Source organism: Lampetra planeri, unplaced genomic scaffold, assembly GCF_965212315.1.
Source record: "Lampetra planeri unplaced genomic scaffold, kcLamPlan1.2.h2 scaffold_125, whole genome shotgun sequence".
In the NCBI taxonomy this organism is placed as follows: Eukaryota; Metazoa; Chordata; class Hyperoartia; order Petromyzontiformes; family Petromyzontidae; genus Lampetra; species Lampetra planeri.
The window spans coordinates 181,392-194,346 of NW_027613965.1; the positions used below are offsets into that span (position 1 = coordinate 181,392).

Genomic DNA, 12,955 nt, shown 5'->3' on the forward strand with positions numbered 1-12,955 from the left:
ATACCAAAAGCAGAATTGTAAGAACGCTGGCCAGGATTTCCCGCACAGCACTAGCGACCACCACCACCGCCGCCCATCGTCTCACCGGGCTTGCGTCCGATCTTGCCCTTGACGGCCTTGGGTCCCGGCGAGGCCAGCACCACCTCTTCCTGTGGCATGAGCGCCACCTTCTGCAGGAAGAGCCTTTCCAGCGTCTGTGCCATTAGCACAATGTCGTCCGTGGGCTGCAAACAAAGACAACATCAACTTGAACCTTCAACAGTGGCTGGGACAGAGTTTCTATGCGAGTCTATGAGCCTCTATGCGAGTCAATGAGTATCCATGTGTGTCTATAAGCCTTGAGTCTACGAGGCTCTGTCAATCAGTCTCTATGCAGAGCAACTGGCGCTCCTCCATCAACAACAGATCATCATCAAATGACGAGGCACCAAAGAGGCCCCAAACATCACAGCCCAAAGTGTGCAGGCCGCTCGCACCTTGTTGTACAGGTAGCAGTTTGTGAACATGGTGTTGAAGTCCTGGATGCACTCGCCGCCGCTCCAGTAGTAGTTGTTCTCCAGGCGCCGGCGGATGGTTCCCATGTCCATTGGCTGCTTGATTATCTTGTGGTAGTCCTGCGGCAGATCGCTCCCATTTTAAAATAATCGTAATAATGACGATGTACATCTCTTTGTCAGTCCACTGTGAACGGGCGAGCCATGCGGGCGAGACTTGCGAGTTGGTGGGCGAGGTGCGTGCGTGGGGCGAGTGGGGACGTGCGTGGGGGGTAAATGGGATGTGGGAGCGGGTGAGGCACGTGCGTGGGATGTGCGCGTGTGCAAGCTGCGTGCGCGGTGGCCTCTGACCGGCAGGTGGAGCGCGTTGGCGTCGACAGGCACGTTGAACGGCCACGCAAACTGGTGCTTCCACAGCGCCTTCATGACCGTGCGCTGCAGATACTGCAGCTGGTTCGTCAGCCGCCCTGGCTTGTTGGGGTTCGCCGTCTCCGGCTGCTGGGGGCTTGGTGCGCCGGCGCCGCCCTGCGAGGCAGCCGCCGGTGGCTTTCGGGCGCCGCCACCACCGCCGCCGCCGACGGCCGCCGCCGTGGCAGCGCCGCGTGGCGCCGCCGTCACCGGCGCTCCCTCGAAGCCCTCGTAGAGCAGCGAGGGCTTGCGGATCCGCTTGCCCCCGCCGCTCGGTGCGTCGCCCATCACCATCCCGTTCATGCCGTTGCCAAGCTCGCCCTGTGACCTACGGGGCGGCCAAGAGAGGGGGGGGGGGGGCGAGATTGAGCGCAGAAGGCGGTGCTGGACGGACGCAGCAAAGGCTACCGCAAAGGATTTCCCCGCTTGTGTGGCCAGCACCAATGCATGCCATTTGTGGCCAGGTCGCTTCTGAAAAAGAAGCTAATAGCTCAGTGGGCTTTATCTGGTAAGATATACAACCATTTTTTTTATGTCAAGCCATTTGTTTATCTTTCCTATACTTTGTCCTCCTAACGTATTTTGTTTATTTATTGCGTGTTGTTGTAACTTTCTAAGACATTCCTTCTGGACATATGTGAAAGAGCTCTATAGCTCATCGGATTCCTCCAGTGTGAATAAATATTCTGAAAAGCCCCGTCACCCCAAGAAATGAGCCTTGACCTCTGGAGTACTTTGAAGGCAATCTGAAGATCACGGGCAACTCTCGTTGGTGTATCAAGATGGATCGGTTGCTGTAAATACCGCAGCTCACTACTCCAAGATGCAGAGAAAACGGTGAGGCTTATGGGAAGTGGGTGGCAGAAGGTGGCAGGGGTGGGCACCAAAAATGTTCTGCATCACCTTGTGACCCCAAAAGGGAATTTACAATTGTTAAGATTAACTTCGTGACCATTGGACCGTGGCGTGGAACAGAAAAAACTCGTTTTTACAGGAAGTACAAAACCTTACTTTAAGCGAGTGGCCATTGCCTCCACAGTGACAGTAATAGCGCACATAGCGCCATTGTATCATATTAGAACACACCACACACTTCCAACGCACCCACCCTCCAAGAGCACTACAGTAGCCCACCATCCCACACTCACACATGGCAGGCAAGACTCTCATATACCACATTCGACACCCTAATAACACCACCACAACCTAAGCAAGTACTGCTCACTCTCACACACACACTACTAAATGCTTTCGCACATAGCACTCCTCTACTCACAATCTTTATTTATACTGGAGGAATCCAATGAGCTATAAAAGTTCCATCCCACCTGTCTCCCGAGTCCTGATGTTAACACACCCACAGCAGGCACTCATTTAAGGTCGAGTCAAACTAGGGGAGGCCCAGGACCAGGTTAGATATTTGTCACTGATGTTTGGCCACGAACCGGGAATCAAACTCAGATTACCAGACTGGTAGCGCAATGCGCGAACTGCATAATTACCGCTGCCCACGTACTAGCATCATCATCCCTATTGTCCTCATCATCATTATTGATATCTTCACCACCACCACCGCCGATGTAAACTACAAACTATTTTTTTTATTTTACCAGCTAAGGCCCACTGAGCTATGTAGCTCTTTTTCAGAAATGACCTGGCCACAAATAATAGCTCAACGAAGTGGCTTATCACGTGTAAATGTATAGCAGCCAAATACTCTAAAACGCATTGAAACACATGAGCAAACGCTCAGAAGTAACCCTCGTCCAAAACGAGCAGCACCCGAGCTTCCAAGTCACCGCGCCCGCCGCAAAATCACGAGCACATGGATGTTGAGGAGCGGGGGAGAGGCACGCGTCACGCCAGCTTGGCCACACGCACACACATCCCGACGTAACTGGAGACGCTACGCACCGAGGTCACAGCGATCAACCCCACAGCCTGCACAAGGCAGTAGCAACAGCTACCCTCAGGGCAAGCGGGCCACGGAACTCACACATTCCCAGTGAGCAAAGACAAAGATGCCCACCCCGTATAGCCTGCAGCACACTGTAGGAGCAAGTACTGTTAGCAAGCAGGCCGGCACGGCACACGAGGGAAGGTGGGGGGACAACACCACACCCGACCCGTCTTTGTCTCTCGTTTGTGTTGGCCGTGAGCGGGAATCGAAAATCGGGTTGCTGGTTTTGTAGTGCAGCGCATTAACCACTCCACTAGCGCTCCCCACGGTGAGGTCACGCGCACACACACCGCAGGTGGTCGAAGAGGCCACAAGGATTAAGTGAACTTAACGCAGCTCACCACACCTCACCTCCGCAGATCGCCAAAGAACCCAACACCACAGGTGCCCCCAGGGCACACGAGTCCGTGAACGCACCCAGCTCACCACAGGTGCCCCCAGGGCACACGAGTCAGTGAACTTGCACAGCTCTCCACAGAAACCAAACACCACCGATGCCCTTAGGGCACATAGGGGGCGATGGCAGCAGGGGGGGGGGCAGTGAGCAGACAGTGTCCTTGAAACAATGTGGGCAGCTGTAACCGTGTCCTGCATAATAAAGTGGGAATTTGATTTTATATATTTCGCACCTCCGATGAGCACAGTTCAGAATCACAAGCAAAATATTTATTCATGGAGGAATCGGATCTAAGCTATAACGCTCTTTTTCATAGATGTCCAGTAGAAGCGGGTCATTACGTTACAACCGTCAACAATGCACACACACAATAGGAGTGAAAAGTATAGAAAAATGTAAACAAATCACTTGTAAAAAGTATATAAAACTCAACTATTTTTATCTTACCACAAGTGATCTGGCCACCACAAATGATAGCTCCTTTAACAGAATAAAGTGAAGCAGTGCCGAGCGTGTTGCGGGCTGTATGTTGAACTTCTTTCACACTGCACGTAGCCAACCGTGCTAATTGGAGGTGCGGGGGGGGTCAACAAACTAAACACAAAACTGAGTTCTAAAGAAATTATTTTTCTAATTTTGTATAGTCTAGTGGAGCATGTATGCAAGTTGAACTTTCACACCGTAGGTGGTCAACCATGCTAATCAGAGGTGCGGCGGAAGGATAACAAACTAAACACAAAAAGCAGTTATAAGGAAATGATTTTGACTCCAACTACAGTAGCAGCGCTGGATTTTATGTTGCGGGACATGTCTTGTGTGATTTTTCGGCGACATCGGTGGGGTTTAATTTAAGTTTATGCTTAACATGGATTGGTCAAGTAGATTATTTAAACAAAACTATTTTAATTTGACCAGGTAAAGGTCCACCGAGCTGTGTAAGCTCTTCTTTAGAAGCGACCTGGCCGCAAGAGACAGCTCAACGAAGCGGCTGATCACACGGTGTCGAAAACTATAGCAACCAAAGTACTCGAAACACATTAATGTTGATTCTAAATGTGGAGGGAAAACCCGGAGGAAACGGAGAAAAATTCACGACCACGGGCAGAACATGCAAACTCCAAATATACAGCAGGCGTCAGAGTCGGGATCAAACCCACGACCTCTTGTAGACCAGGCAAGTTAGTTAACATCTTGTCACCGTGGCACCCATTAAAAGCAATACAAACAATATTACATGCAGAAAATGGGATGGATTTTGGTCTTTACATAAACGGGATTTTTCGCCATGCATGTATTTAGTTTGTCCTTCCCCGCACCTATTAGCACTGTTGGCTTCGTACATTACAAAAGGTCAACGTATGTATGCACGTAAGTACGGTGCGAAAGAAGGTCAACATGCATACAGGCATCCCCTCCCACTTACATAGACTGGGTAATTGGCTCAAAAAATCTTCAAATAAAAACCCAATGAAAAAAGAGTCGCGTGACTCAGCGTGGCTCTCTGGGATATAAATAAATACTTGTTGTTATTATTGAGTAGATCGGATTAGATCAGGGCACCCCACCCATTAAATTAGGTCGGCACGGAGTAACCAGTAGTCGTTCTTTCGTAGTGGCCAGCTGACCGCCACTGCCATTTCGGTACCCAACACATGACCATGCACGTGAATGGAATATCATTTCCATGCTGCGCAACTATTTCACTCGCAGTCGTGGGAGACAATTGAGATGTGCGGCTTCGATACCGACTTTGGTTGCGCAACATTAACCGGTCGCTCAGGTGTGGAGCGGTTTAAACCTCCACACGTTTCCCCCTCAAGAAGGTCAGTTTGACAAAATATCCAGATCTTCTGTCAATTCCTTTACGTGTCACGGGTGTTATTCCTAATGAGTCACCGTAAACAAAATCCGTTATGAATTTGTTTTATAAAAATGGGGTGGAGCAGCGGCACCGTTGTTATAAAACCAGCTACCCGAGTTAGATTCCCTGCCATGGTTAACATCAGTGGATGGTCATTCATATTCGAACCGGTCCCGCCTCCTCATCCATCCCTGGCCTGCCCGAACCAGCGTGAAGTACGGTCATACAACCCTCATGGCCATCACAGCGTGGGGAGGCCTTCATCCAGTGGACTAACAAAAGGGGCAGTCATTTCTTATTCAATTTATTATTTTGAATAACCTGTTACATTGTGTCAAAGTTAGATCGCAAAAAGCAACTTTACACGATCTTGCAAGATAACTTAAAAGCGTAACGTTCCAGGTAATAAATAGCCTTTCTCCAGACAGAGTTGGACAAATGTGCAAGTCTGCTGCCATCTCTACTTGTGAACCACAACGTAATCAGCTATGACAGATCCACTGCTGGATTAAGTACTCTCCAAGTTGCCACCATCTCTCGTGGCTGGGAATCTCACTCAGGCGAGGTCAAATCTCTTTAAAATCTGAACTCACGAGACCAGGAACGTAGCGCATTTGCAAGAGTGACCCGTGTTACCTAGATAACAATGAAATTGAGCAATTGCACAAATATAAATCAACATTAAACAAAATAATTATCCTGGAATGCAAATTGGCTGGTGGGGGGGGAAATTGAAATTTTTATTTAAACTATTTTATATTTTACAAGGTAAGGCCCACTAAGGTAAATAGCTCTTTTCAGAAGAGAACTGGCCACCAATGGTAGCCCAATTAAGTGGCTGATCACGTGGAAATTGACAGCAGCCAAACTCTCAACGTTTCCCCAGGCACTCTCATTTTTCTCTCAACAAGAGAAACTAGAGGGCCCGGGGGAAAATCCACGCAACCACGGGGAGACACGCCAACTCCAAATATATAGCAGGCATTCAGGGTCGGGAACGAACCCACGACCTCTGGCATTTCAAGCAACGTAGTAAACATCTCGCCACTGTGGCACCAAATAAAAATAATTATTTTAAACCGTACAAATTGAAACTTCGGAGAAACTGAAAGGTGCTTTGAGGGCTCATTTAGCGTAACACACCAGCCATCACACAACAGAATAGAAATCCTCACCCCACCGACTCAAACAAATGCAGCAAAGGCCCCCCCCCCCACACTACTCAAACAGCATCATGCCACACCACTCCCCACCGACCCGCCCCAGTAGCCTAGACTACAGCCACAAACACATGGCGGCGGTGCCACCGCCACGTCTCAGAAACAGCTAAGCCCCCCCCCTCCTCCTCTCCAAGAGCGCAAACCAAACAGACGAACACGTCAGCCGGGGCCACGGAGACAGCGGCAGCGGCGGGCAGGACATGGCGGAGGATACTTGGCAGAGCGACGGCGCTTTGAATATCACTCAGTTGTAATTTTGTACATTTTCTGCTTCGTGCCGTTCTTATAAGCGCAAGGCTATAGCACAAAAGCGGTGTTTGACAAAGGCTATAATAGTTTCACAGCTGTAAGGGAGGGGGGGCATTCTAGGTGCTTTCTCAGTGGGGTGATTTGCAATGTAATTTTTCAAATTTAGCAAATTGATCATCTACCTAAAATCGCAAAAATTGAAGGGATGCCAGTGATGGTACTGATTAGCAATCCAGAGGTCATGCATTTTGGGATGCGTACATTACCAACTTTTTGAACTTGTGGTCTCAACAATAATACCAAGATAGCCCCCCCCTCCTCCCCTCATAGCCCTGACAAGACTGTTGGGGCAATTGCCGTTAGCGAGTCGCACCTATGAGGGCTGACACGACACACGAGGGGGTGGGTGGCCAGCACCACGCCAGGCCCGCCTTTTTCTCTCTAGCGCTCATGATTACACCGCACCAGATACTTGGTTAAGGCCAAGTCAACGCAGGGAAAGTTCAGAAATTCGTAACTGCCATTTTCGGTTTTGTAGAGCAGTGTGATTCTCCACTGCACTACCCCTCCTCATAAACAATACAGCTATACACTCGTCTCCCAGGGAGGCAGCTCACAAGGCTGAGAGCAATGTGCAATGCAATGTGGTGGTGGTCACATGACACGCATGCAGGAATGAGTCATGCTTTCTCTTGCTTGTTTACACACACATCTTTCATCATGAGCATCATCACACGAGCTGAGCTCATCCGCTCCATCTCCTCGGTTAGTAAGACACGTCCCCGTTCCTTGGTTGCCACGCTTATTTTACGTGACCGTCGTCCATCCTCACCAGTTAGGATGGTCTTATTAACCAGCGTGCGTTCTCTCGAACCCACGTGTTCCACCTCTCCCGTCTCGTAAATGTACCTTCAAGCAAGCACGAATTAGATGAAGGTTGTTTTAAGTTGCAAGTGTCGGTTGATTTCAATGAGTATCGTGGTTTAAGGCTGTGGTCTCTCCAATACCACAGTACAGAGGTACAGGAGGTCCCGGGAGGTAGGTTCAGCGTGGAGATGGGAGCACTGAAATCAACTACTGCGATAGCAGCCGCAAGATGACGAGAGATGGCGGCGGCTCAAAGGTAGACCTTCATACAGCAGTGAATTTCTAAGGCCTCTAAGCTTATTTTAACATACCTTCGTGTGTTGTTAAATCTATTGACTTACGCAAGCATGATTCATTTACGATGCGGACAATTCGCTCAAAGACACTGAAGAGTCAACTGCACAGAGCTCATGTGCGTATGTTGGAATACCTTTGCACTGTGTGTAGCAAACCGTGCTAATCAGGTGCGGGGGAAGGACAAAAAACTAAACAAAGCAGTTTGAAAGAAATAGGTTTTAAATTTAGTATAGTAGTGGTGTAGTGTATAGTAGTGTTGTGTCTGTTTAACTTATTTTAAATCGAGATTTAAAAGTGCATAGCTCCAAGTGGCTTCCTAATATAGGAAGGGAAGAGCACTCCGGATGGCCGCAGAAGCGCATCTGAAAGTGCCACGAGATGCGGTGACGGTCTTTGTTCGATGGTTAGCCAAGAGCCGCTGCTGTGAGGATGACAGTCTGTGGGCCCAGACCAGATATTGCACTTGCTGGTAACCCCATAGCTGGTACCCCATAGCTGGGAGGTGGCACCGCTTCCGTACTTCCAATTTCTTTCATGCGTGAAAATAACAATGAATAATCACGTGACTACCATTTGCGATGATTTTCTCATTAGCTGTGGCTCACGACAATATAGGGGGGTGGGTGAAGGTAAATAGCTACCGAGACTGGACCATTCTAAGGCCAGCCTGCCGTGGGTATTGGCGGGTGACGGGGCAAGGAATTAGTCTGGACTTGCAGAGGAAGGGGCTGTGTTGAAACAGTACCAATGTGTCTAGGGGAGGCCCTTCATTTAAGATGACAGGCTCCCAGCAAAACACGAAACCCCTACAAAAATCACATCAACCCCTACAGGACTCGCATCAACCCACATTAGCACTCAATCACATTTAACCCCCACCGAGATGTCTCACATTAGACCCACAAGAATCACAACACGACAATATGGGCCTGGGTCAGATTGATGACCAGTGTGTGGATGTTCTCTCCCTCTTCTGCGTGGGTTTCCTCCGGGTTTTCTACATTCCTCCCAGAGGTAAAAACAATTACAATGCCATTGGTGTTCGCCAAACAACCAATGCAAGACTTTGTGGAAGAGTCTTCTGACTTAGTCTGACTTTCCTATGGAAACAAATACACTACACACTTGTATTATTAAAAGTACCCCCACAGACACGAACATAAACCACTCATTTCACAGCACCCACACCCAAATCCCCCTACACCAATTCCACAGGCAAGGAAAAAGGCAACTTCAAATCGCGTGAAACCAAAAAGAACTGTAAGCATCCAAATAGGATCAATACCAAGTACAAACATACCCACACCTCACCCCTCCTCCACAGCTCCCACACAACCACGCAAAACTCGCACCTACTCCTCCACGGCACCCACAGCTACTCCACGGCACCAACGCTTACTCCACAGCACCCAGAGCCAACCTGCCCGCCATATAATGTTGAGGATGTGAGTCATCGGTGCTGCGATTTCCATAGGGTCAATGCAAGTCCTGTTTGAGTTGACGTGATACCTGTGGGGGTTATTGCGAGTCCCTAGCGCAAGTCTTATCGAGGTGGGCTGTGTACTACAACTCGCAGCAACTTGGCTTTATTTTTAAGCAACTCTAGATAGCATCTATTGTGTGTTATACCCCCCCACCCCGAACCTTGGATTGTCAGGAGTGGCTACACACGGCGAGCAAGAAGTTAAACATGCATGGATATGAAAAATAAGAATAGGTTTTACCCTTTCTGGCAATAACACAGGTGTACTATGTTCAAACACCAAATAGACGGTGTTAGACCAGAGAAGGGCGAACAGTAAAGGTCCTATAGATATGTGTGCATATGCTAATCGGAGGTGAGGGGGGGACAACAGGCATGTATATGCATGCACGTAAGAATAAACGTAACGCGCCAAATCCACCCCACAGCTCCCACACCGACTCTGGAGCACCCACACAAACCACTCAAAACCCACACCCCTGACTCTACACCCACACAAAACCCAAAACGACTCTACAGCACCCACAACAACCACTCAAAACCCACACATCTACTACTCTACAGCACACCCATACCAACCACAAAACCCACACCGACTCTACACCCACACCAAAGCCCACACACCTACTTCACAGCACATACAGAACGACACGTATGTATATACAGTATATAGAACGGAGGTACATGGTCGATTGCAGTGGGTAACGCTCGTGGCCTGAATACAGAAAACCCCTGAGTTCGGCCACCTTTGTGCAAATATTCCCCCTCATTCTGCATGGGATTCCTCACGTACAGTGGTAACAATGCCAATGGTGTTAAAACATCCAACGCAAGACCCTCCTTAAAAACAATTCTGCCTTGATGCAGTTTTTCCTCGGTAACTAAAGTGAACAAACTATTATTTTACCATTAAAATGACTCCACAAACAAACCCATTAAACATGGACCATAGTCACCACAACCACCGCAGCTCTGTCTAGACGAAGCCCTTTCTACCCCTCAGCATACAGCGACCGCCTTTGTAGCGCAGTGCCGCTAACCGCTGCGCCACCGCTCCCCAACGACACTGTATAAACATGCAAATACAGTACCGCAGATTGGCTACGGCGCGAAAGAAGCTCAATATCTACATACGAGTACTGTACATTAACCGTGTTGTACGACGGACCGCTCAATAAACCGGTGTAGTCTGCGCCCATTGAACGGATGCACTGCATTGCACAACTACACCAACTCACTCCCGATGCTCTAGCAGACATCGTGGACATTGGAACATCATGCCACACGATATCGAGATACACAGAGACTCGTAGAGATCCATTAAGGTAGGGACAAGGGATTAAGACGCTTGGCATTAAAGCCAAGCCACAGTTAGTACGAGTATGGCCATGCAACACAAAACATTAAGGTATAGAAACACACACTGTAGTATGTACTTATAAAAACTATTTTTATTTCACCAGCTAAGGCCCACTGAGCGATATAGCTCTTCCTCAGAAATGACCTCAAGGAAGTGGATTTCCATCACGTGGCCATTTATATTAGTAGCCAAATACCCTAAACACGTGATGTTGATTCTAATTGTTGAGGCAAAACCCCGAGGTCCCGGAGAAAAATCCACGCCACCACGTGGAGAACGCGAAACATGCAGCAGGCGTCAGGATCGAAGCCACGACCTCCCGTATCGCGGGCGAGGGAGTTAACATCTCGCCGCCGCTGTGGCTTCAGCGGAGGATTACAAACAAAACGACAATACATCGACCCTGATGCCCTCTTCCTCGCGGCGAGGCAAAGCTCGACATTTAGCTCTGGAAAACATCGCCATCGCACCTAACGACATTGCCACGATACACCCGTGTTGTGTAAACATCGCTTGCAAATAATCACGGCGCTTTCAACCGTAACTCATTATAAACAAACCCCAAAACTCACCAATAATCTCGGCTGGCTCTTGATTCTCATCACCAATCATCTCAATTGATGACCCCAAAGCCACAACAAACACCATACTGCGAGTGGCAGCGTCGATGAAAAACCGCAGGGCACATGAGGTGGATGGCAAGCACCACGCACGACCGCCTTTGTCTCCCCAGTGGCGATGTTTACTGCACCAGCTATTCACTTTCGAGACCGAGTCGACCTCGGGGAGGAGGAAGCCCACGACCAGCTCAGACGATCGTCACCACCACCATCACCACCATCGCTGCTGGTCTGGAGCGGGAATCGAACTCGGATGGGCAGAGCGCGCCAACCCCCCTCAGCCACCCTCACCCCGCCCCTCGACGCGGCTCACGTGACTGAGATCCGGGCCAATAGGACGCGCGCTGGTTTCGCGCACGCGCAGAGCTACCCCCCCTCTCCACGAGCCCCGCCCCCTGTACCCGCCCCCTCAGCCAACATGGCTGCGCGAGTCGGAGCTCGGCTCGTGCCGCTTCGGTTCAACCAGTCTCCCTACCTCGGAGGCCGCTCCACAAACGGCAACGGCTACTCGGCCTCCTCTATTCGATTCGGCTATGGCTTTGTGTTGGTGTAATAATGTAAACGAAGTTGGGGTGGGGGGGGGCGAGAAGGCGGGTGGGGGGGGTTAAAAAAAAAACCACAACATAGAAAATGGCGCCTCCAGCGGCGTCCTCGCACCCCGGAGGTGACGCTCGTCTCCCGACCCCGCCACTCCCAATCGGGGCCTCTGCGCACACAAATACCGCGCGCGTACCGTGCGTCGCCGCCGCGGCTCGCGGAAGGACAACTCCGTGGCGCCGGATGGCTGTGCACGTTCATGAGACGACTTGGATGACGCGAGGGGCTGCGCTGCCTCAGCCCAGGCCGCCCCTACAATGGCGCTGCCCGCGAGCGCCGCTTATATACGGGGGTCGTCCCGTCATGGCGCGCTTCCATTGGCTCGCACCGGGTCACGTGGCGTGCAGCGGAGGGGGGGGGCCCAAGCCGCGACCAGTCGACGTGGCCCCGCCCCCCCTCTCGTCCTCATGGCCCCGCCCTTCGTCGTGCCAGTGCCGCGCCAAAATCCTTGCCCGGCTTTCCTCTCGGCGATAGATTCCTTTGGCAGTTTCTCTTCGCTCGATGGCGTCCGCCGCCGTCCACCCGCGTTCGCCTCCGAGTCTCGGCTCGGAACGTCCCCGAGCCTCCGCGACGGTCATGGCGGCGCTCACCGCCGCCTCCACTGGGCGTGACACTCGCCCCTCCCCCCGTCCCGTCCTCGCCTCCCATTGGTCGCGCGCAGTCACGTGGCGCAGCCGGAGGGGGCCCCCGCCGGGTCACGTGGCAGAAACTTCGAGAAGAAGCGATGACGTCACCGCTATGGCTGACGACGCGAAGCGACTTCTCAAAGCAGAACAGGCGCCGCTGCCGCCCCCCAGCACGCACGGAGTGAGTGGAGAGAGGCAGGCCCCTCCCGGCGGATAAACCCCCGCGAGAAGCGACCCATGAACGGACGATGCTCGTTGCGCCCGATGAGCCGTGGCACTCGCGCCGTCGTAGTTTTCGCCTTGCGATCGCAATAAAACGATGGCTGACCCTCCAGCGCGGCCCCGCCCCTCCCCCTCCAGCCCCGCCCCTCCCCCTCCAACCCCGCCCCTCGCCAAACCCCCCCCAACCACTTCCCTGAGGTCCACGCGGAGGCGACGTCACTACCACCGGCTCACGCGCATGCGCACTGCGCGGTGGAACGCGCGGGAAATGAAAAGGCTGTGTGCACGCGCATG

The 12,955-nt window shown here is 51.2% G+C and overlaps 1 protein-coding gene across 7 annotated transcripts in view; it reads right to left on the minus strand.

Annotated features, from left to right (window-relative positions):
* Window positions 1–12,757, minus strand: part of LOC144738986 (bromodomain-containing protein 2-like) — a 29,358-nt gene extending 16,601 nt beyond the window's left edge. For 4 of the 7 annotated variants that reach the window (XM_078621996.1, XM_078621995.1, XM_078621993.1 and 1 more), the window contains exons 1-4: window positions 11,950–12,752; window positions 846–1,230; window positions 477–614; window positions 86–224 (exon numbers count right to left, since the gene is read on the minus strand). In XM_078621996.1, the coding sequence (XP_078478122.1) occupies window positions 86–224; window positions 477–614; window positions 846–1,230; window positions 11,950–12,014 (727 nt within the window). In that variant the 5' untranslated portion in view covers window positions 12,015–12,752. Of the gene's footprint in view, window positions 1–85; window positions 225–476; window positions 615–845; window positions 1,231–11,168; window positions 11,449–11,949 lie in introns of those variants that run through there. The other 3 variants (XR_013589335.1, XM_078621994.1, XM_078621997.1) reach the window with 3 other exon arrangements.
* Window positions 12,758–12,955: the final 198 nt, after the last annotated feature.